Genomic DNA, 24297 nt, shown 5'->3' with positions numbered 1-24297 from the left:
AAAAAAGGTATTTCTGGATTGTTCTAAATATTTGGTAAAACCTCAAAGAGCTTCTAGACATCACTGATGAGAACAGCTGATCTGAATCGAGTTCTGATGATCTCCACCTATAGATTTTAGAATTATTTTGCAGTTTATTCCATGACATAAGTATTTGATCACCTACCAACCAGTAAGAATTCCTGCTCTCACAGACCTGTTAGTTTGTCTTTAGGAAACTCTCCTGTTCTCCACTCATTACTGTATTAACTGCACCTGTTTGAACTTGTTACCGGTATATATAAAAGACACCTGTCACTCAATCAAACAACTCTCCACAATGGCCAAGACCAGAGAGCTGTGTAAGGACATCAGCGATAGAAGTCTAGACCTGCACAAGGCTGGACGGGCTGCAGGAGCACAGGCAAAATGCGTGGTTAGTAAGTATTAGAAAAGATGGCGGTCAATCTCCCTCGGTCTGGGGCTCCATGTAAGATCTCACCCCGTGGGGCTTCAATGATCCTGAGGAGGGTGAGGGATCAGCCCAGAACTACACGGCAGGACCTGGTCAATGACCTGAGGAGAGCTGGGACCACAGTCTCAAAGAAAACCATTAGTGACACACTACGCCGTCATTAAAAACCTGCAGCGCACGCAAGGTCCTCCGCGCATTTCCAGGCCCGTGAGAAGTTTGCCAATGACCATCTGGATGATCCAGAGGAGATATGGGAGACGGTCATGTGGTCTGATGACACGAAAATAGAGCTTTTTGGTCTAAACTCCACTCGCCGTGTTTGGAGGAAGAAGAGGGTCATCACAAGGTTGGTAGTTTGAGTCCCGGCTGCCCCATGTTCCATGTCGAAAGTGTCCCTGAGCAAGACACCTGACCTCTAATTGCTCCCCGGGCAAAATGTAAAACGCCATGTAATGTAAGTCGCTTTGGATAAAAGCGTCAGCTAAATGACCTGTAAAGTACAAGCCCAAGAACACACCAACTGAGAAGCAGGGAGGTGGAAACATCATTATTTGGGGATGCTTTTCTGCAAAGGGGACAGGCCGACTGCACAGTATATATGAATGGGACCGCGTATCGCCAGATCTCGGCCAACAACCTCCGTCCCTCAGTAAGAGCATTGAAGATGGGTCAGCTGGGTCTGAACCCACAACACACAGCCGGGGCAGCTAAGGAGAGGCTCCAGGTCCTGGAGTGGCTTAGCCCGTCTCCAGACCTGAACCCAATAGAAACTCTTTGGAGGGAGCTGAAAGTCTGTGTTGCCCAGCAACAGCCCCTGATGTCTGTAATTGCAAACAAAGGTTTCTGTAGAAAATATTAAGTTTGGCTTTTCTCATGTATCAAATACTTATGTCATATAGTATATATATATATATATATATATATATAATTATTTTTTTTAATCATATATGTTCCGGTGTGGAAAAACCTGCAAAATCGGCAGTGTATCAAATGCTTGTTCTACCCACTGTACATACAGATGTTTATACTAACATCTGTCCTGTTTGTGTTTTCCTAAGATGTCATGAATGAGTACGCATTCATAGAACGCTGATTCTGACCTCAAATGTTCCCATGACGCCTGCATGGACTCGTGATGGTTTCCAGTTTTGTGACGTAGTACTAATCATGGGGAATGTAGACAGTTCATTAAATCATTCATATTTTAACAGTTATTTATTTAATGTTCATTGGATCTGCTGACTTCATATTCTCTCATAAATGAGACACAAAGTGAAAAGTTTACTCTTTTATTGTCGTCTGTGCTGCAATACAGAGACCCATCAGAGAAATATACAAAGTAGGTACAAAAACATACAAGAGTTCAAATATAAAGAGTGTGTATGTATATATATATGTATATATATGTGTGTGTGTGGTCTGCAGCTTCCGTTTGTTTCTACAAAACTACAAGCGAGAAACCAAATGATCAATATAATCAGTCTGAAGTGACGATGATGATGAAGGACCACTTTTTAATTCTTATATAGATTTATTCTTTAACACGTCCGACTATGATAAGTGCCGTGGAGAACAAATGAGATTAAAGAGAGAGAGTGAGACCATATTCAGTGGTGACCAACGACTTAACTTCCCTTATAGTTTGAAACATAAACTCTCCTCTTCGTCAGTCAGATCAGTGGTACCGATACGTTAATCTTTATTAAAATGGTTTTCTCTGTTCCAAATAAACAGAGAAACAATCTGCTACAAAGAAATCACATCAAACACCCGAGGAGATCCGGTGTAAACACAGCGCTGATGGTGACGAGGTGCTCGCATGGTGTCCAGTTCAAGAGAGTGACACCGGTTATTAATGACACCGGTTATTAATAACATCAGATATTAATGACACCAGTTATAACAGCAGATGCATCCTACATGTAGAATTGATGTTATAACATGTTATTAATAACACCAGTTATAACAGCAGTCGTACACGCTGGTCCCGTTTTAATGAGTTGTTGATGCTTTAGTGTGATCCTGCTTTCACATGAAGGTTTTCTTCTAGACGACCGACTGAAGACCCTGAAGGTTCTGGTCAATTTGTTTGTGATGTGCCCTCCTCTTCCTCGCTCCGTTCCGCTTCCTGTGTGATGTTGATGAGGATGCGATCACTTCCTGGAGAGAAGCTGGTTCTCCAGTTGCTCCAGACGAGCCGTCATGGCCGACAGTAGATGCATCGTTAAGGGAGATGTTTTGCTTATGAGTTACGACTCTTCTCGTTCCTGCTGCTGCACAGTGATGAACTCAGTTTAACTAACAGCTCATTGTAAGGTCACAAAGACATGCTTCATAGTTTCAGCAGATTCTACAGAACAGAAAACCTACTTATTCTTATTATACTCATTAGTCTTCACACAGGTTCCTCTATGACTTACTGAGGAACCGGTCTGTGCTCCTCACCTCCGACCCAGAATACAAAGCGAGTCCTGGTCTGTCCCCCTATTAGTGTTTGGATGAATATGTTTCTTTAGATGAAGGATATGTTTGCTGGTGAGCTGCTCCAGGCTGCTCATGGTGGCCTGCTGGAACTCCACCAGGCTCTCACAGGCACACGGGTCCTTCACCTCGATCTTTCCCTGACTCTCCGCTGCACAAACACAGCGTGTCCGTCAGATGGATTACATACATGTTAAGTTAACCCTTTCTTCAACTCCTCCCGGCATTGGTCTTCTATCAGTAGATGGACAACGGGACATCATGACATCACCACATAATGACATCATGGCAGACAGTTTTACTTTTGTTGAAAAAGATAAAATCCTGTTCAACAATTATTAATCAAATCTTTCCTTGTTTACGTATAATGAAGTAGTCTGTATGGTTTTATTCTAAATAGTTCTGCCGTTTTCTTACTGTAGGCCCATGTTGGGTGCTAGTGGCGTTAGCATGGTGCTAACCGGACCGCGGTGCCGTACCTGGGCACACGTTGAGTTTCAGGTTCTCGGCGATGGTGCTGATGGCGCTGAAGTCGGTGGTGTAGTAGAAATGTTTCTCCAGCGGCTCCGAGGCGATCTCACGCAGTTCGTCCTCCACGGCTTTGCCGACGCCCACGGCGTACATGGTGATACCTGCGAACACACACACACACACACACACATGCACACGCACACACGCACACACACTTGTGAGCAGGTCGCCTGCAGAAACCGGACTGCAGGGCCCCCCCTCCAGGTCTTACCGGCCTCTTTGGCCTTCTTGGCAAACTCCGTGATGTCGTCCTGCGAGCGTCCGTCTGTGAAGACCAGCCCGACTCGGGGGATGTTGCGGTCGGCGGGTCGAGCTCCCTCGGCCTCCGAGAAGCTGGTCTCCAGCATGTGCTTCAGGGCCAGACCCGTCATGGTGCCTTTCTCCATGTAGTCCACCTGGAAGAGGACAGGAGCTCTGGTGGGACGGCTCGGCTCGAATCAAGATTGTTGGACAATTACCTTCTTCAAACATCTCTAAGCGGTAAAAGCTTTCACCTTCATGACGGCAGCTTTGATCTCATCAGCAGTGTGGTGCCTGTTGAGAGGGAACTCGGTCCGAACCCTAGACGAGTACTGGACCAGACCCACCCTGGTACCCTGAGCTGACACGTCCAGAGAGTCCACCACCTGGAGGGGGACCAGGGGGAAGGAGGACGAGTGAGCGAGGCCGAGCAGGAGGACGATTCTTGTTTTATACTTGGCAATTCGCCGCATTCTGAGAACGTTTTGTGAATCAACGGCTCGATATTGCAGAGACATGAATCCATACATATATATATATATATATATATAATTTATATATGATATGGGAAGAAGTCCCACCTGGTTGACAAACTTCTTGACCAGCTCAAAGTTCTGAGGCCTGACGCTCTTGGATCCGTCGATGAGGAGAACCAGGTCGATGTTCGCTGACTTACAGCCTGAAAAAGAAGAAGTATTTTTCATATAGAATCTCGGACATTGTTACAACCGTCGTTATCGTATTCAGAAATCTGCATGTTTTTATTTTCCAGTTGTTAAAGGTAATAATAATGTTAATATTAAAGGTAATCTTAATGTTAACGTCAATTTTACCGTTATAGGTGAGGCAGCACCCCCCCACTCCGCCCCAACGCTTGTTGAGCCCAATGATAAATAAACCCTTTGGGACGCTACTCATGTGGGGCGCCATGAATCGGTTGGGCTCGGTTCCCCCAGACCAGGCTGAACTGGCAAGCGTCCGCTTATTTCATGGCCTTGTATTGTGTATCACAGGATGATTATTGCGTGATGAATATGAAGGTGACCATGGCGGTCTGGATCGGCTGAAGGACTTTAAAGGACTCACTGCCACAGCTCCGGCCGTCCTCCTGCAGCAGCTGTCCCTCGGGACAGACGCAGTAGAAGCTCCCCGGGGTGCTCACGCACTGATGCTCACAGCCGTGCTGCACGCTGCTGCACAGGTCCATGTCTGCAAACACACACAGGTTCAGTAAGGCTTTAGTTTAGACCCGAGATCAACTCCCCCCGACACCTCACTGACTTGTGCACGTCTTCCTGTCCTCATTCAGCTTGAAGCCTTCATTGCAGTCGCAGGTGAAGACGCCTCGCGCACTGACGCAGATCTGCTCACAGTCGTCTTTCCCCTCAGCGCAAAGGTCGATGGCTGGAGGACGCACACACACACACACACACACACACACACACACACACACACACACACACACACACACACACACACACACACACACACACACACACACAATGACACAGTGGACTGCTGCTGATCTTCCAAGGGACGTCTTCAGGCTGCAGAGATGAAGTACAATCTTGTACTCTAGACCGTGTGTGTGTGCGTGTGTGTGTGTGTGTGTGTGTGTGCGTGTGCGTGCATGTGTGTGTGCGCGTGCAGGGCCTGACTAACGTGTGCACGTCTTCTTGTCCTCATTCAGCTTGAAGCCTTCATTGCAGTCGCAAGTGAAGACGCCTGGTGCGCTGAAACAGATCTGCTCACAGTTGTGTTTCTCCTCAGCGCACAGGTCGATGGCTGGAGGACACACACACATTAATATAAAGTGTGTGTGTGTGGATTTTACTACAAAGTATATCATGGACACGGTTTCATCAATCCGATGGATAAAACGTTAGAGAAAAAAGGTAAATAAACTTAGATTATCCTAATATAAATACACAAGTTAGAGATGATGCGGACGTTTATGTGTAGTCCCGCCCTAAAGCATATTAGAACACATGTGACCATGCACCGTGGTCACGTGACCATGCATTGTGGCGTATGTGTTGTGTGTCTATGTGCCATTGTCGTCGACTCACCCTCGCAGCGCTTGGCGTCCAGCAGCCTGTATCCTTGGTGACAGCGGCAGAAGTAGCCGTTGAGAACGCCCTCGCACTCGTGATCGCAACTGTGGTTCCCAAAGGAACAGTAGTCGATCACTGTGGGGGGCAGAAGCAGCGAGCGGGACGTTTAGATCCACGCTGCTCATGTGTCACGAGCAACAAATGTTAAATACGTTCTGAGATCTCAGAAGGAGAAAAGGAATAGGAGCTTTAATCTTAATGGACTCATGTTTTAGTTCTTTTGAGTGATGGTTAATGTAAGTCTGCAGAGGGATGATGAGTCAGCAGTGTGTGTACATGTTTGTGTGTATGTGCACTAACTTGTGCACGACTTCTTGTCCTCGTCTAGTTTGAAGCCTTTGTTACAGTCGCAGGTGAAAGAACCGGGAGAAGTGACGCAGATCTGCTCACAGTCGTGTCTCTCCTCAGCACACAGATCGATGGCTGGAACACACACACGCACAGATGCATCGTGTATGAAGCATCTCTTTCTGCATATGTCCTCATGTGGTGTCCAGAGACATTTGGGATATTAAGTTTGGATATCTTCTGTGGATCGAGTCCTGGAGCCTAGCAGTGAGTCAGCACTTCTAAGCTTCCTGCTTGTGCCCCTGGTTAGGTGTAAAGTTCTTTTTTTGGACCCGACCCCCTAGATGTGACCTTCTGGTTACCTGCGCACGTCTTCCCGTCCTCCCGCAGGGTGTAGCCGGGCAGACAGAGGCAGTGGAAGGAGCCCGGAGAGCTCTCACAGATGTGCTCACAGCTGTGTTCCGACTCCAAGCACAGATCGACGCCTGCAGCAGAGAGATCCATAATATATGCATATATATATATATAATAATAATAATTAGGGTTTATTAGATTAGATTAAAAAAACAAATTAATCGCACATTTTTCATTAATCTTGATTAATGGCAATTGATGAATATTGTTGTGTTGTTACAATATTTTTTTTTAAATGAATGTTTGTTTTTCTTCTAAACAGTAATGACTAATGAGGGATCACGTTAGAAAATTGTATAAGTGTATTTTAGACCCTGTTGTTTAATTGCTAATGTTATTTTATGTCAACACATTCTGATCTTGGAGGCAGAATTCTACTTGGTGGAACACGTTGAACTAGCGACTCTTCCTGTCGTCCTCGTGCACTTTGCTCTGAACTCTCCATCATTTAACGTGTTTGAAGTGCCAACAATGTCCCCACATTTAGCAGGACGTTTTCAAACCACGGTCTTTTAGGGACACAGTGGTGGTCCTCTGCAGAGGTAACGTTAGATGTTGAGATAGAAGTAGCACAGCAGCTAGTTTAGCATAGCAGTGCTTTAAGCTTTCCAGTTTACTTCCGGTCCCGGAAAAGAAAGTACGTTAAAATATCTTGTTTGATTAATCTCGGCCACATTAATCGCATAGATTAGTGCATTTATGTTGACAGCCCCAATATCCTCATCACATGATGAATGTCTATCAAATGGGGTTGTTTGTCCTGAACTCCATATACATAATAATGGTGTTTCTATTTATTTCAACTTTAATGGTTTCAAAATCTTTATTCCTCTGAGTATCAAACAGCAGAGCCAGAGATGCTGTCTTCTTCCTTGACAAAGCCTGAAGCCTACATTACCCATAATGCAGCTGGGCAAGCGACGGTTGGGTCAGAGATTCAGGTGTGCTAAGCTAGTAGCAGCTAACGTTTAACGTTAAAACACAAGGGATAAATATCGTGTTGAGACGGCGTGATGAATCAGCAGCATCACAAGACGCGCAGGTGTGATGTCATCCTTGAACCTTTGATGTCATATGTCTTTGATTGATGCTTGATAACATTTCCCGTATTTTTTTTTAATTTAAGTAATAAAATCTGAAACTTGACCCAAAGCTACTTGGAGTGAACTTCCATACAAATCTATTCTCTTTTTATGTGGGGACGTGATTGTCCTTGTCTGCATCTCACCGCAGAGCTTGTCCTGGAACTGCAGCCCGAATTGGTGGATGAGGTCGAAGGACTCCACCAGGAAGACATGGTCCTCAAAGGGTGGCGACGCCATGGCCCTTAGCGACGCCATGTCGGCCCTTGCCACGCCCACGGCATAGATCTCGATGCCTTTCCCTCTGGCCTCGGCCGCCACCTCCGCCACGCGGTCCTGAGGACGCCCGTCTGTCACGATCACGGCCACGTTCGGCACCTGGGGGGGACAGAAGACCTCTGGGTCAGAACTCAGGGGGACGCTGGTAGGACGGAGGTTAGAATCCCTGTTAATCAAGGAATAATGCTTAACTAGAAATAAAGACATGTCCTTCATCTATTTCAACTGTTTCTCTACTTTGAATCTTCATATAACAATAAATAACATGTAGTGATCGACGCCTGCAGCAGAGAGATCCATAATGTATGCATATATATATATATATATATATATATATATATATATAACAATAATAATAATTAGGGTTTATTAGATTAGATTAAAAAAATGAATTAATCGCACATTTTTCATTAATCTTGATTAATTAATGGCGATTGATGAATGTCGTTGTGTTGTTACAATATTTTTAACAATAAATAACATGTAGTGACAGATTTTCGTTGGTCACTCAGCAGGGTGCAGGAGAAGATCCTGTTCCTCACTCGCTCACACAGAGATTCCAAGTCTTCCAAGGTGTTTATTAGTTTTATACTTTATAAACCACAACTGCATCTATATTTCGTTCTTGATCTCGCTGCGCATCTTGGGAGCGGTAAAAACCGTGCGATCTCCCCGTCACCGATACCCTAATTGCACCTGTGCCCCCATATGTAGACTGTGTCACGCTGCCACCCGTGGCCAACCTGAGATTGGCTCCCAACACCAAGAGGTACACAAACCTCCTGAATGGCTCCTTTATATATTGTTCTGTGACATATCTTTTACCGCTATCCTCATCCAATCAACGTCATCTCAATGACACGGAAGATGTGATTGTTTGGCTAACAGCTATGAGAGTTATCATGTGACTCAAGTGTCTTTAAGTCCACAATGAGAATCACGTCTCATCCGGTTTGGTTTACAGCGCAAGATCCTCCTCCTTATGAATACGTGTTTTTCAGTTTGAATAACAAATTGGACATTAGTTAGCTTTCAAAAACAACGTTTGCGCATTTGCAGGTATTAAATAATTGTCTAATCGTTTTAGAGACCCCCCATACTTTTAGCTGTTGCCTCTTTGAGGGGGTATCGGATTCTTAAAACCCCCAGAGCCCCCCTTGTATGTCACCCAGTGATTGCATGATCAGGGTTAGCACGTTGTTGACTGACAGTTAGCACGTTGTCTGAGGATTAGCATGTTCATTTACTAAGGGTTAGCATGTTGTTTACTGAGGGTTAGCATGTTGTTGACAGCCCTTGACTGAGGGAGTTAGCATGTTGTTTACTGAGGGTTAGCATGTTGTGGACCGAGAAATGTTTACCCTTTTCGTCTGAAGATGGCGTGCGAGGTAGAGTGTAATGTCCACTTTGTGGAGACTCTTTCTCCATTAAAGTCTAGGGTCTCCGGCCCTGACGGAGGGAATGTGAATCTGGCGGCTCGCCTCACCTTCGGCCGGTCTCCCTCCTCGTCTATGAAAGCCGAGTTCATCACATATTTGATGGCGAGTCCGGTCATGGTCCCCTGAGCGAGGGGGATGATCTCATTGATGCCCTTCACCATGGCGTCCAGCCCGGGGTGTGTCTTCAAGGAGAACTCGCTGCGCACCTGGAAACAAAAGAGGAGCAGGTGTGATCATAATCACCACCTATATTGCAGGAGGAGAAGCGCCAACAGGAGGTGGGCGGGATCCGGGGTCAGTACCTGGCTGGAGTACTGAACCACTCCCACCCTGGTGGCGTTGAGTCCAATGTCCAAGGTGCTGAGGATGTCGATCATGAACTTCCTCATGGTCTCGAACTCATGTGGCCGGACGCTTCGGGAGCTGTCGATGAGGAAGACCAGATCCACCGGACCGGACTTACACTTCTGCTCCGGACCTGAAAGGAGGAAGAGAAACCGTCACTGGGGGGGTCGGGTAGGACTCAAAGGAGCTTCGACCTCTGTGATGTTCGAAGAAAAAGCCAAAGTAAAAGTCCAGGGGGACTTCAGGGGACAATGATCTGATGTGATTTGTTATGTTTATGTTGTTTAAGTCGAAAACAATGTGTCTACCTGTGTATGTGTGTGTGTGTGTGTGTGTTCTACTTCCACATTATCTACCAGCTGGGCCTCGTCCTCCGGGACTTTGGGCTCCTGCTGTAGACGTGAGGTGGGTACCACGTGTTAGGGTTAGTGTGATAATGTTGTTATTATATGTAGGGTTATTATTATGCATAGGGTCATGATAACTGACCTGCTTTGGGTCGTGCGGAGGCGAGGACGAGCAGAGTCGTCAGGACGAAGCCACACAGCGCACTCATCTTCATCCTCATCATCCTCTTCTAGCAGACTGGAACCGGATCAGCCTTTCAGGGAGCAGAGGGGGGAATGCAGAGGTTGTCTGACTCAAGAAGAAACTCATGAAATATTTGCTTCATGTGCTGACGGGTTTAAAACAACACAGAGGGCATAATATATATATATATATATAAAACTTGGTCTGCTCTGTAACTGAGTGTTGAGGCTGCTGACGGAGGAACACCGTCGGCTCCACCAACAATACAATGAAGTAATAGTCAGATTTGTTTTGTCCTCGGGTGAGGAGACTTCACGCCGTCAGGAGACGTGATGGGCGTTACCGTGGTGATGTCCCCTCTACAGATTTGACCCCTCCTACTCCCACTGGCCCCTCCCACTCTCCTCCCACGAGGGCTTGATTTAAGGCTTTCTGGAGCGGACGAACTTCATCTCAATGTCTCCGGGTCCAACCTTTATTGTGAAGGACCTCCTGAAGGTTCATGTTTTTCTCATTTCCTCTAACAGGATGTCCAAAAAAAATAAGTTCACATAAGAACATACCTGTGAGAGAAGCAGATCTCATGTCTTCATATTGTGAAACAGTTTTTTATGAATTTATGTATGAGAGATACACATGTGGTTATCTTTGAATCATTACTAACATGGACTCATCCATTGTAAACAGGGCCATTGTTATTGTCATTATTATTATTATTATTAAAGGTGGGAGGTTTTATCTGTATCTATCTCGAGTTTTTCCTGTGCCGATGGAGGGTTTCGGGACAGAGGATGTTGTATGTGTACAGACTGTAAAGCCCTCTGAGGCAAATTTGTAATTTGCGATTATGGGCTCTACAAAATAAAATGAATTGAATTGAATTGAATTATCTGTGGCACTTTGAATCAAGGTATACCAGATTGAAAGAGATCATCAGGAGGAGAAGACACACCCACTGCCACGTGATCCACGTGATGGCATTGAGGCAATACTCACTGTATTTAAATATGAATATCGCTTCATGTTTAAAGAAAAAGCTCATTTGACACAGAGGACAGATTTGAAGGACACTTGAGACACTTTATCCAGGTCGGTGTGTGTGAGCGTGTCCGTGTGTGTAGGACAAAGACGCCTCAGTATGACTTTCTGTAGCCGAGCCCCCGCCCGTCCCCCCGCACACACAGAAACCTTCCCCCCAACACCCACTTCCTGTCTCCCTCACTGAACAATCTACCACCATCATGCTGCGACCAGCATGTGCAGCCCCCCCCACACACACACACACACACACACACACACACACTTTATTGTATTTTTTATTTAAATTCCCCTTGCACTATGTTGTCTTACCTGTCTTGTTGAACATCGTCTTACTGTCTGATGTCATGCACCAACCGACAAGTCAAATTCCTTGTATGTCTGACATATTTTGGTCCCTGAGCCACTAATTGCTCCCTGTGCAAAAATGTAAAGAGCCATGGGTTAAAATTGCAATGTAAGTCGTTTTGGATGAAAGCATCAGCTGTAATGTAATTTGGTAAGAATATGCTCAGGATTAAACAGAAGTCGGTGTCTGTCCACATTAGTCTCTCACACTACTGGATCAATCAGCCATAAAGATTTCATTATGACTTACTGACTGCTCGTAAATCCATTCAACAGTTTAGGACTTGTCCGTCTAGGTGAATATATTTGAGGAAGTGGTTCTTCAGCTCACAGCTGCAGAAGGTTGTCTTTTGATTCTTTTGGGCATCGTTGTTACCGCTCGCCTCCTCAGCTCATCTGATCCCAGAAGCAAAGCCCAACCTAACTTTAGTCAGACAAAGAGAGGGTGTCTCTGTTCGTCCTCTAACGGTCATAACTTTCATTTACGCCCACTCCCAGGTTCCTCTCAAGGTTCCTTGACCCTGAGGACTGGTCCATCACTTCCTGCTGCTGCCAAGCATCAACATGCTAACGCTTTCTGCAGACTTCTGTCTCCATGTCCTCTGACGGGTTTCTGCAGAACAGACCCGAGCGAGGCAGAACTCTGAGAGGTGTCCCCAATGAGGGTCAAAGGTCAGATTTACATGACGAACTGCACAGAAGGTAAGACAAGAAGCTTGAACATCAGTGTCCGCTCTGTTTCCTTCTCCGACAGCCGGACGTTGCCCGCACATGTCTGTCTCGCTCTCGCACGTTAGCACGTAAACAATGATACGTTAGCCGCGCCGTTGTATAAGCCGCAGGGTTCAAAGCGCGGGGAAAAGTAGTGGCTTATCGTCCGGAATTTACGATATATGAAGGTGTAAACATGAAATAGAACAAATTTGAACCAATCAGAGAAAAGAAAAGACGAAGGAAAGGTGTGTGTGAGAAACCTGCCGCCCGGCCACAGGTGGCTATCTCCCTAAACACACACACTCACAGGGGTCTGATAACAGGTCCAGGATGGAGGGTAAACACACACACACACACACCTCTCTTACTGTACGCTGAGCTGGAGCAACTGGTCTGTTCTTACTGGTGACACTGGTTGACTCGCGTGTTCTAACCGAGCCAACCTTCTTACTCTCACGGTGCTTGACCTGAACAACTAGAACATCTGGACAGAGAGGTTCAGCCAGAAGCAGAAGAGGAAGAGGAGGAGGCTTTTTGTTGTCATGGTGGCACTGATATTAACCACCACGTCACGCTCTGGTTTCAATCCTTTCTTTGGTGCACAGAGACCACTGGACCATCAGGCTGCTTCGTATGTATGAGTCCGCGTTGTGTTGAGCAACACACCTTCAGCCGATGGACCCGCGCAACGCAGCCTCTTGACGAGGTCGCCATGGACGCTCTGCACACCGGCAATGGTGAGACACACAGGACGTTACGTTTACATTCATCATTTAGCTGAGGCTTTTATCCAAAGTGACCTACAATAAGTGCAGCCAACCAAGAGGGACCAGAACCAGAACAACAAAGTACAATTTCTTCAAGAAGAAAACCAAACTACAAGTGCTATAAGTAAGTGCTAATATAGTGCTACCTGGTCCAGATGTAGTGAGTAGAGGTGCTACCTGGTCCAGGTGTAGTGAGTAGAGGTGCTACCTGGTCCAAGTGTAGTGAGTAGAGGTGCTACCTGGTCCAAGTGTAGTGAGTAGAGGTGCTACCTGGTCCAAGTGTAGTGAGTAGAGGTGCTAACTGGTCCAGGTGTAGTGGATGCAGTAGATGTAACAGGAGCAGACTGGTAACCAGTGAAGGGAGCTTTGTCTTTCTGCTGACCTATCAATCTGTTCAAACTGTTTTTGGGGAGCTGGAGTCAATCTCACCCAACATGAGACGGGAGACGGGGTACACCCTGGATCGATCACCAGTCAATCGCAGAGCTGACAAGGAGACACACAACCACTCACACGCACATCCACGAGCAATTTAGAGTCATCATTGACCAAACCCCCCAGAGCATGTCTTTAGACTGTGGAAGGAAGCCGAAGAACCCGGAGAGAACCCACGCAGACACGGGGAGAAGGTACTTTTGAAGTTAGGTGTGTATGCAGTAGCCCCTCCACCTCTTAAAGCAACAGTGTGATTGACAACCTGTACAGACCGTTTAACTAATCACAAAACATCCACAACTGTGACATAACATCTTCTTTAGTGTTTTCACATGCAGTACACCCACCCCCTCCTTGTCTCAGGGGGTGAAGAAGTGAAGGAAAGGTTACAAACACTCAGCAGTCTGTCTGTGTTCAGACAGACAGGAGGGACTGAGACCTCTAGTTAGTTTTGAATGACAGCTGGAGAAGAACACACTGCTCTTGTTGTTAAGATTAGAGCCAGATGTGCCCTGTCTGTCTGCCTGTCTGTCTGTCTCACCGCTTGACTGGTTCCCTGTCTGTCTGTCTCACCGCTTGACTGGTTCCCTGTCTGTCAGCCTGCCTGTCTCACCGCTTGACTGGTTCCCTGTCTGTCTGTCTCACCGCTTGACTGGTTCCCTGTCTGTCAGCCTGCCTGTCTCACTGCTTGACTGGTTCCCTGTCTGTCAGCCTGCCTGTCTCACTGCTTGACTGGTTCCCTGTCTGTCTGCCTGTCTCACCGCTTGACTGGTTCCCTGTCTGTCTCTCTCACCCCTTGGACGGTTCCCTGTCTGTCTGCATCCTGCACTGAACATCACCTCCAGGCAACCAGTGTGCACCCAGAGAATGACCCCCCCCCTCCCCACTCTGTGTCTCTCTCTCGGACTCTGTGTCTCTCTCTCCCACTCTGTGTGTGTCTCTCCCCCCTTTCTCTCTCCCCTTTCTCTCTCACTTTCTCTACCGGTTTTATTTGTAGCTTCCTGTCGATCACACTGACAAAATAAAGCTATTTATGAGTTTATCAACATTGAATCAGAAGCAGCTTGTTATTATTAAGTGATCATCTGAATATTATTACTATTATTATTAAATAAACATTTTCTCTCTTTGCACCTTTTCAAACTGCCAGAATCATCGAGCAGCCGGACCGGATCCCGGCCCGCGGACCCGGCTCGGCTCTGCCCCGCTCCTGGGACCCCCGCCCCGGGCGGCCCGCTCACTCACCTGGGGACGCTGCTGGCGGGACGCGACGCTCCGGGCTCCGGCGGGTGGGACAGGTAAGGCAGGTGATCGTCCGCGGCAACAAGTCCGGTAAGACGCACGGCGGCGAGGACGCGCTCCTTTATCCCGACGCTCTCGCCGCGGTGTCACGTGTCGCTCGCGCCTCTCGCTCCGTGACCTGCTGCGGGCTCCAAGAGGTGGAGGCATTAGGGCGGAGACCCCGCCCCCTTCCTCCTGTCCGTCAGAGAGCTTCATGCCACAAACACATGAAAACTGCAGGAATATTTATACAGAAACCCTGAACCTCTATAGACCTCCACCAGTACACGAGACCATCAGGGACCAGATGTTCTATTTCTGGTTCCTTCAGCTCAGACTCTAGAAGAGACCAGTCCGCCCTGGACGACCCAGAACAGTCGGTAATACTTGAGTACATTTATCTGACGAAAACCGAGGTACTTTTACTTCACTGGGGTTTGAATCCAGGAGTACTTCCACTCTGTTGTATTAGTACTTTTCTCGCAGTAAAAGATTTGAATACTTCTTGGTTGACACCTGTTCAGTCGGGGCTCAAACTAAACTAATTCTTCAGCAGAACGACCTCTGACCCAGAAGATCATTACTCTGTGGGAGGTGAAAGTTCCCCCGCTCTCTTTCCTTACTTCTCTCCATTCTGTGTTCACGGTGTGAAATGCCAGAAGGTCTGAGCTGCCGACACGCTGACCTCTGACCTTTGAAGATGTGAATGTCTAATTTAGACTTCTGCCGGCACCCTGGAGCCTGAGCGCACACACAGGCGGTGTGTGAACCCTGACCTGGGCTGAAAGGTGGACTGACGGCGCTGAGGTCACTTTGCTGAAGACATGAACAATGTCAGAGCATTTTAGAAAACAGGCACATTGAGTCTCAGATGGATAATCTGAGCCTTGTGTTCCTGGAGAAAACGTCTCTGTGATATTTCCTCCAGCAGACATTTGATCATTTGCTGAATGGCAATAATGTCAAAAACAGAACACAAGTAGTTTCCTGGTCTAAACTCCCTGAGTCGTTTGGATGGACTCCACCAAGGACCAGTGTGTAATATTTCATTCACTTAACATTTCTGTTGCAGAAACGTATTTATTTCTGCTATAAAATCCACATTTTCAATCGGTAGAGATGTGCACAGGTTGTTCTCTTTATGTCTCTGGGATCAGGTAGCAGAACCAGAATAACTCCTCCATTGTCTCATGTGTGTTACGCCTCCACATTCCTGGATCTTCTGCCACATTCAGAACTGGGCTTAGCTTGTCTGTGTCTCACGGCTGTGAAGTCCATCATGATCATCACCATCAAGACTGAGGGTTCAGACTGAGCCCTTCTTTCCATTACATTACATTACAATAAGTTACAATAAGAACATTTCAACCATAAGGACACAAACTCACAAGAGCAAGAAACAAGAAAGTGCAATTTCATCAAATAAGCCGATGTACAACTCGCTGTAGATAAGAACCATTATAAGTCCAATGTAAGTGCTACAGTTAGTTAGTGTGTTAGTGGAGGTAGAGTCTGAAGAGGTGTGTCTTTAGTCTGAAGATGTGAAGGCTCTCTGTGGTCCTGATGTCCTCAGAGAGCTTAGAGAACTTAGGAAGGTTAAAGACCAGTGGAGCTGCTGCATTCTGGATGAGCTGCAGAGGTGGAATGGTGGTAGCAGGAGACCTGCAGGAGAGAGTTACAGTAGTCCAGGAGGGAGATGACAAGAGCCTGAATCGGTACCTGCGCTGCCTTCTGAGGAGGACGTGTTCTCCTGAGGTTCCCGTCTCGCTGCTGAGTCATTTATTGGCTTATTCTGAAGACACTTTGTTCAGTTCGGGTCAAAGGTTGAGGTTGAAATCAAAGAAATTAAAATAAGATAAGACAGAACTCTGCTGTGGGCGGAGTACAGGCTGGACTCACTATCGCCTCTCCAGGTCACAAGTGGTATTACAACCCAGGGAGCTAACCGGTTAGCATGCTAACTTCAGTCTATATGTCCTCGCATTGTGCTCGTAGTGGTAGTAGAGCTAATGTTTCAAACTAAACGACAGGACATACACTTAAAGAAATTATTTCATGGCTGTTTGTGACTGACAGAGCTCTTGTCCAATCGGCAGACTGGATCTGGGCTTTCATCATCAGTTGGGAGCACCGAGGGAACCAGGAACAGAAGCTCACGCTGACCAAAGCATCACCATCCTGCATGCGAAGGTCGCTCAGAAGTCCTACGGCAACGAGAAGAGGTTTCAGCATTTAAGTATTATCAGCTTCATGTCATACGGAAGGACAACATCTACCTCTGAGATGTAGTGCAGTGAAATTATTATTATTATTAAATGATTATGCACCTCTGACATGTAGTAAAAAGTGGTTCTGATTCTGATGGACTGACCTCTGTCGTCACCTTCAGGTTCTTCTGCCCTCCTCCTTGTGTTTACATCAGCGGTGATGGATGGAGGGTCATGCAGGACCACTTGAAAGGTAGAGGAACCTGAAACACAGTGGGCTCACGAGAAGACCATTGAATACAGCTGTTTGTTGAAGATATGTCTCTCCAGCAGACGGCCGCGGTGGTGACTCGGCATACCGGCCGTGCGGTTACATGTGCCTGGACAGCTCCGCTCAGTCTCAGGCCGACTCCTTCAAGCTGGCCTTTGACGAGCAGCAGGACTCCAGGGTGAGAGGGATGGGGAGGGGGGCACGCCTCTCTGTCCGGACTGAGGAGGAGGGAGGGACGCCATTTTCTCATAGACTTGTGTAAGACCAGAGGAGTCGCCCCCTGGTGGAGACACAACGCTCTCTGTAGGTGCCTCTTGCCCCTGATGCTCAGTAGATTTGTTCCTACGGTGGTCTGGGTGACTTTTAATAATCCGCTGTTGGGCCCTTCTGTCCTGTTTGTGCCGTCTTCAGACGGATGTCAGACCTCTACCCTGTTGTGTCTGATGGAGAAACACCACCGTGTGTTTGTTGACTCAAACAAGAGCATCGGCTACTTTATTGCGGCCTGTTGTTGACTCAGCGAACAGTGGAGTGTGTGTCTACTGGCTTCTTCCTCGTCTGCGGGGGAGACACCAGGAGACATTTAGTGACCAAACATGTGTTCTTCTGCACACTATTCTTGCAGACCCCATGTCTCCTGAGCATACATTGAGCATCACAAACATCTTCTCTCTGTGTTTTATTCCTCTGCCTCCGTCTTTCAGATGTTTGCCTCGGCCAAGTCCCTGTTCATCTCCGACCAAGACAAGAGGAAGCACTTCTGCTTGCTGCTGCGGCTGTTTGTGGGCCACCGACAGGAAGTGGGTTCTTTCCACAGCCGGATGATCAAAGTCATCTCCAAGCCGTCCCAGAAGAGACAGTCCATGAAGAACGCCGACCGTGAGTCCCCAGTCCGTCCGCCAGTTTCATCTCTAAGTCCAGCTGGATCTGATCCACATGGTCTATTTACCACCTGGGCGAGCAGCTGTTAAACGTATCATTGTGTAAACAGATATGCAGATGATGTCTGATCCAAAACCCCAGAAGTCACAAGGTCGTCTCCGACTGAAGCTTCCTGTTAATCTCTGTGAGGATCTGAGCTCCTCACCCAAACATTGTTAGCAAATAAGGAGACTCAAAGACCTGGTTCGTGGCGTCACTATGGGTCAGGTTTGGTTTATAATGGTTAAAGTGGTGGTAGTGGTTTTAATGGTTGCAGTGGTTTTGCTTGTAATGGTATTGATGGTTGTGGTGGTTGTAATGGGTGTATTTAAATGATGTGTCAACCAATAAAGGCACATTCTTAAGTCAGTGCTTTGTGTGTCCCTGTGTGTGTGTCTGTGCTCAGTGTGTATCTCCTCCTGCTCTCGAGTAGCTCTGTTCAATCGCCTTCGCTCTCAGACCGTCAGCACTCGGTACCTGTCGGTGGACAGAGGAGCCTTCGTCGCCAGCGCCAGGCAGTGGACGGCCTTCACCATCACCCTGGGTGCGTGTGAGGGGGCACACGGTGTCACCGTCAACACATCTACTGTTGGGCTGTTGAAGCGGATCAAAAAGTGTTTAAGAAATTTGATCTTCAAGACAAAATCGTCTCTTTGTTGTTATTGTTTCACCGATCACGTGACCTCATTGTCGCTCCAAACGACCGGCATGTTGAGTTTGGTGCCTCATAGAGACGAGACCGAGGAAGAAGCTCTACAGCAGAACGAACTTCACACAGGTCACATGACATTACTCCTCCTTTTAGACACATTCTGCTCATAGTTAACTCCCCAGCCCAAGTGCATGCTGGGATACGAACACCCGTATGGGACAGTTCCACATCTGGAGACCAACACTAGACACTGTGAGCTTCCCTCACACTCTGAGAGCTTATTTGTCCAACGCGGTGTGCAGCGACCTCCAACAGCTCCTGAGCCCGGTTATTCATAGACCACACACACACACACACACACAGACACACACACGCACACACACACACAGACACACACACACACACACACACACACACACAGACACACACACGCACACACACACACACACAGACACACACACGCACACACACACACAGACACACACACACACACACACACACACAGACACGCACACGCACACGCACACACACACACACACACACACACACACACACAGACACAGACACACACACACAGACACACACACACACACACACACACAGACACACACACGCACGCACACGCACACACACACACACAGACACACACACGCACACGCACACGCACGCACACACGCACACGCACAGACACACACACAGACACACACACACACACAGACGCACACACACGCACAGACACACACACAGACACACACGCACACACACGCACAGACACACACACAGACACACACACACACATGCACACGCACACACGCACACACACACACACACTCTTCATATAACTCTCACTGTCTCTGGCGTTTCTTTTCTCGCTCCTCCAAACATCGACGCCTCTTTGCGTTCAGTTGATTGGTTGTGTGGTTATTGTGTGTATTTGTGTGTGGTTGTGTGTGTGTGTGTCTAGTGGAGGACCAGCGTGTCGACCAAGGAGACTTTGTGCTGAGCGAAGGCTTCATCTGTTACGGCTGCGTGGTCCAGTTAGTGTGCACCGAGACCGGAGCTGCTCTGCCGCCGATGGTAACGCACACAAAGGAACACACACACACACACACACAGTGTACAATGGCATTCCTTCTGGAGTCCATCAGGAGGAAGAACTTTATCGCTCAGGTATTCAGCGACCTGACCACCGTTGATGTTGTTGTGACCATAGACCGTTGGAGCGCTTTGCATTCTGGGTACACAGGCTGATGCATACGGGACGTATCTCACCACAGACATCAGATGTCTTTGTTTTTTCCATAAGTTCTGCTGCATTCTGGACTAATGAGCTTTTACCATTTACAGCCGTGTGCGTCGTTATAAGTGTCCCCCTGGAAACACTTTGGTTTTGTTTTCTCTTTTGGTGAAGAGGTTTAAGCTGAGCTTTTTAGTCCGTGATGACGTCTCTCCGTCTCTAATCTCAGTGTGCAGCACTGATGCATTGTGGGATTGGTCTGATCGGGTGTAACCCCCCCGGCCACCTGAGCCGCCACGTCTGCGCAGGTTTTTCCTTTACGACCTCCGCTGAAGGTCAACCCGACGGCCTCTCTGTCCTCATCCACGCGTTTGGGTGGAGAGGCTTTTTTCCTGCTGAGAGTGGGTGGAGGTCGCGGTTGTCTGCAGAGAGATGGAGGTTGACCAGAAGGTTGAGCTGGATCAGCAGACTGCTGCAGGAGTGTGTTGGTAGAGCCATGTAATGGAGACACCACGAGGTATTCACAGTCCCTTCCTGTCAGCTTCCTGCACACAGCTGCAGCTGCTCCACCTTCCAGCCTCCACCCTGTCAGGTATTTCATCCAGTCAGGTCTTGGTCTTCTGCTTGATGCAGAGCTTTCTGTGTGTTTTCCTGGTAATCGGCCTCTGAGGCCTCGGAGTTCTGTCACAGCGCTCCGTAGCTGGGGACCTTCTTAGGGTTTAGTATTCAAGTCAACGAACGTAATTCACAGGAAACCACTCGATTACGTTTCAGGAAGAGGATGGTTGGAGTTGAATGCTGCTACTTACAACTTTTCTTTTTGAACTTCCTGGTTTGTTATTACATGGACTAAAAAAGTACATTATTTTGTAGGCCAAATAAATTACAGTCAGTTTTGTCAGTCTAGCTCTGCAAATGGAACCGGTCTCTATGGTAACAGTCTTTAACAGACTGATGATAATCAAATGCCAAATAGAGGCGCTATTTTGTTATCTGGATATTCTTGATAGTCTTGTATTGACTCTTTAAACATCGACGTTCACCTTTACTAACTAACTGTTGAACTCTCCTTACCACCTTTCCTTGCCCCCGTGACGATTTCCTCAGCGGTCAAGGCGTAGTGGTTAGGAAAGGACGCTAGGAGGTTCCTTATGGACTGTTCCACGCGGCCTTGGAGTCATTTTACAAGGCGATGCTAAGACCGAGACGGAGGTCGTCCAGAGGGCAAGACGGCCCTGCTGACTAGAGGGGTTCACCCACTTTGACCTTGAGTCTGCTCCGTGTGTCCAGGTCATCCGTAAGGTCAACAAGCAGCACGCCATCCTGGACGTGGACGAGCCCGTCTCTCAGCTCCACAAGTGCTCCTTCCAGCTGCGAGACGACCCTGAGGCCTACCTGTGTTTGTCCAACGACGTCGTCGGGCTGCACCATGTGAGGCTGCTGCTCGCCCCCCCTCCTCTTCACCCCGCCCCCCTCCTGCCCCCCCTCCTCTTCACCCCGCCCCCTCCTGCCCCCCCTCCTCTTCACTCCGCCCTCCTCCTCTTCACCCCGCCCCCTCCTGCCCCCCCCCCTCTTCACCTCGGCCCCCCTCCTCTTCACCCGCCCCTCTCCTCTTCACTCCGCCCCCCTCCTGCCCCCCCTCCTCTTCACCCGGCCCCCCTCCTGCCTGGCTCCTCTTCACTCCGCCCCCCTCCTGCCCCCCCTCCTCTTCACCCGCCCCTCTCCTCTTCACTCCGCCCCCCTCCTGCCCCCCCTCCTCTTCACCCGGCCCCCCTCCTGCCTGGCTCCTCCTCACCTCGGCCCCCTCCTGCCCCCCTCCTCTTCATCCTGCCCTCCTCCTCCTATCGGCTCCTCTTCATCCCACCCTCTTCCTCCTCTCCAGGCGCCGTCCAGTGCCAAGGACCCCGGCAGGGTGGTGCTGAACGACGGGTCCTGCTGGACCATCATCGGGGTGGAGGCGGTGGAGTTCACCTTCAATCAGGGACCGTCGTGCATCCAGACACCGGTTACTCCTTTCCCAGTCATCACAGGGTTAGAGGTGAGTTGGGGGGGGTGGAGGTGATGTGAATATGTTACTAGATGTCTTCCTAAAACTGTGTGTGTCTGTGTGTGTGTGCTACGTCAGGTGAATGGTGGAGGACATGTTGCCACGCTGGAGGTCCACGGAGAGAACCTGAGCCCTCATCTCAAGGTGTGGTTTGGAAACATCGAGGCTGAGACCATGTTCAGGTGGGTGTGTCGTGTGCACAGGTGAGAAAGGAGGAGGAGCCTAACAGATGAAGGCTGTGGAGCCTGAATCATCATGTGGATTCATGTTATAAATCCTGATATAGAAAGAAGTACATTCTAAGAGTGGAAGAACTCTTTGAGATATGAAGCCTCAGCGTGTCAGATGATCACACCAGCAGCTCCCGGAACAGAATCAGTTCAGAGAACCGCACATAAAAGTCAGCTTTTTATAGCAAATAAAGCACCAAATATTACACAACCGAACAGCCGGAACCCAAATTATGTTCTGTTTGATCCTGAAAATCAAACTGCTCTCTAGAGCTCACTGATCAAAATCCTGTTTGCACTAAAGGCACCGTTCCCCTCTTCCAGGCTTTACGCTACGTTTGGCTAATACCCTTCTGCACAATGCTGGAAATAACTAGGCTTAAAGGAACGGGCTGCAACTAGCAATTATTCTAATGATCCATTAATCAGCTTATCAGCTTCTCTATAAAAGTAGACCTGAGAGGCATGAAAGGGGCCAATGAAGCTCCCTCCGATAAGTCGCAGCAGGACTCGACCTTCACCGGCTCCTGAGGTCAGAGCCCACAGCCAACGTGCTGAGGCCTCCATAGTCACAGGACGTGGCCCCATCACCTGATTCATATTTAGTATTTTAAATCTACTACGTTTGCTCCCCCACCAAATGGTTACTGTTAATCTGTCAATGGAGTTAATGATCAGAGCTTCTTTCATTACCTGGAGACCATTGAACGTCCAGGTCCAGGCTGAAAGTTCTGTCCTCCAGGTTGTACTTTGTGTCCCTGTGTTTGTCCTGCTTAGGTCTCCCCAGTCTCTGCTCTGCGTCGTTCCGGACGTCTCCGTCTTCAGTGAGGGCTGGCGCCGTTTGAGGCACATCACGACCGTCCCCCTGTCGCTCCTCCGATTGGACGGCCTCATCTATCGCACCGCCTTCAGCTTCACCTACACGCCGGAGCTCCAGCCGCTCCTGTGTGCCCGAGGAGCAGCAGGAGGATGGAGGCGGGAGGGGGCGGAGGAAGGCCAGCCGGACGACGTCCTGCTGGAGACCATCCATCAGGAGTTCACCAGAGCCAACTTCCACCTCTTCATGCAGAGCTAGCTCACCTGTCCTCAGGTGGACGCTTGGATCCAGGCTGTGCTCTGACCTCGTCTTCACCATGCTTCAGGCACATGCTCGGGACGATGTCAGAGTTAACCAGATGATTATGTCATGCAGAGTAAACGTGGTCAAAGCTAAAGGCAGATCGTCAGATGGAGAAAAGGTGAAGTATCAGAATCTTATGTCGCTGTGAAGCCGGTAGAAACAATGAGGCTGATCGGCACTATGCTCGTGATATTTGCACGAGATCATTCTGAACCGAGAAGTTTTGTTCTAAAAGGATGTCTTATAATTTACATTATTGTTCCAAATGATCTGGGATTGATGCTAAACAACCAAAGTCAATAATCACTGTGTGAGCTTTATGGCATCTCATGAATCAATAAATTGGCTGCATGTGATTTAGGTTCCTCGATTGTCATGTTGATGTGACGTTAAATATTTCATTTAAATAAAAGCTTTTTGAAGTGAGACTGACTCGAGGAGATCAAAGCAGAGCATCCAGATGTGAATCGGGCACATCTGTCGTAAAACTTGAGCTGTGTGACTTTCTTCATCAGCTGAGTGGGAGTCTTGTCTCTGGGAAGCTGCTTCTGAAGAACCATTGGTACTGGTAGAGATAGTATTGGTAGTAGTGCTGGTATTGGTCGTAGTACTGCTGGTATTGATTGTAGTGTACGAGTGAAATTGTGTCATCTTGTATACACATATTTGGTATTTTATGTTAAGAGGGATACAAATTCTGAACACTAGTCGGCGCTGTTCGGTGTCTGGAGGTGAGAGGGAGACAGAAGAAGAGGTGGTTTCTGTGAGAACGGGACTAAGTTCAGGGAAAATCCACAACGTGATGGACTGAATTATTTCCTGGTCTTACAC

The 24297-nt window shown here is 48.1% G+C and overlaps 2 protein-coding genes across 7 annotated transcripts; one reads left to right on the top strand and one right to left on the bottom strand.

Moving 5' to 3' along the window:
- Nucleotides 1–1729: 1729 nt before the first annotated feature.
- matn4 (matrilin 4) lies at nucleotides 1730–14964 on the bottom strand. Of its 6 annotated transcripts, XM_078092619.1 has the most exons (19): nucleotides 14746–14878; nucleotides 11549–11653; nucleotides 10157–10268; nucleotides 10024–10059; nucleotides 9625–9800; nucleotides 9370–9528; nucleotides 7751–7982; nucleotides 6471–6593; nucleotides 6121–6243; nucleotides 5776–5895; nucleotides 5369–5491; nucleotides 4988–5110; nucleotides 4793–4915; nucleotides 4288–4385; nucleotides 3961–4092; nucleotides 3678–3861; nucleotides 3415–3567; nucleotides 2984–3086; nucleotides 1730–2668 (listed from the first exon to the last, which is right to left on the bottom strand). In XM_078092619.1, the coding sequence occupies exons 3-19, from the start codon at nucleotides 10236–10238 to the stop codon at nucleotides 2608–2610; spliced, it is 2151 nt and encodes a 716-aa protein (XP_077948745.1). In that variant the 5' UTR covers nucleotides 10239–10268; nucleotides 11549–11653; nucleotides 14746–14878; the 3' UTR covers nucleotides 1730–2607. The 6 variants fall into 6 exon arrangements, with proteins under 6 accessions (XP_077948745.1, XP_077948744.1, XP_077948747.1 ...); XM_078092618.1 differs by lacking the exon at nucleotides 11549–11653 and having other exon boundaries at nucleotides 14746–14964; XM_078092621.1 differs by lacking the exon at nucleotides 10024–10059 and having other exon boundaries at nucleotides 14746–14890.
- Nucleotides 12720–23822, top strand: rbpjl (recombination signal binding protein for immunoglobulin kappa J region-like). The gene is made up of 12 exons (XM_078092652.1): nucleotides 12720–13035; nucleotides 14651–14798; nucleotides 16878–17003; nucleotides 17171–17241; nucleotides 17319–17437; nucleotides 17964–18138; nucleotides 18587–18724; nucleotides 19797–19909; nucleotides 21360–21500; nucleotides 21952–22107; nucleotides 22195–22298; nucleotides 23124–23822. The coding sequence occupies exons 1-12, from the start codon at nucleotides 12936–12938 to the stop codon at nucleotides 23419–23421; spliced, it is 1689 nt and encodes a 562-aa protein (XP_077948778.1). The 5' UTR covers nucleotides 12720–12935; the 3' UTR covers nucleotides 23422–23822.
- The last annotated feature ends 475 nt before the right edge of the window (nucleotides 23823–24297 follow it).

The sequence above is a fragment of the Gasterosteus aculeatus genome, chromosome 17 (genome assembly GCF_964276395.1).
Source record: "Gasterosteus aculeatus chromosome 17, fGasAcu3.hap1.1, whole genome shotgun sequence".
NCBI lineage: Eukaryota > Metazoa > Chordata > Actinopteri > Perciformes > Gasterosteidae > Gasterosteus > Gasterosteus aculeatus.
This window is presented reverse-complemented; position numbering and strand designations above follow the sequence as displayed.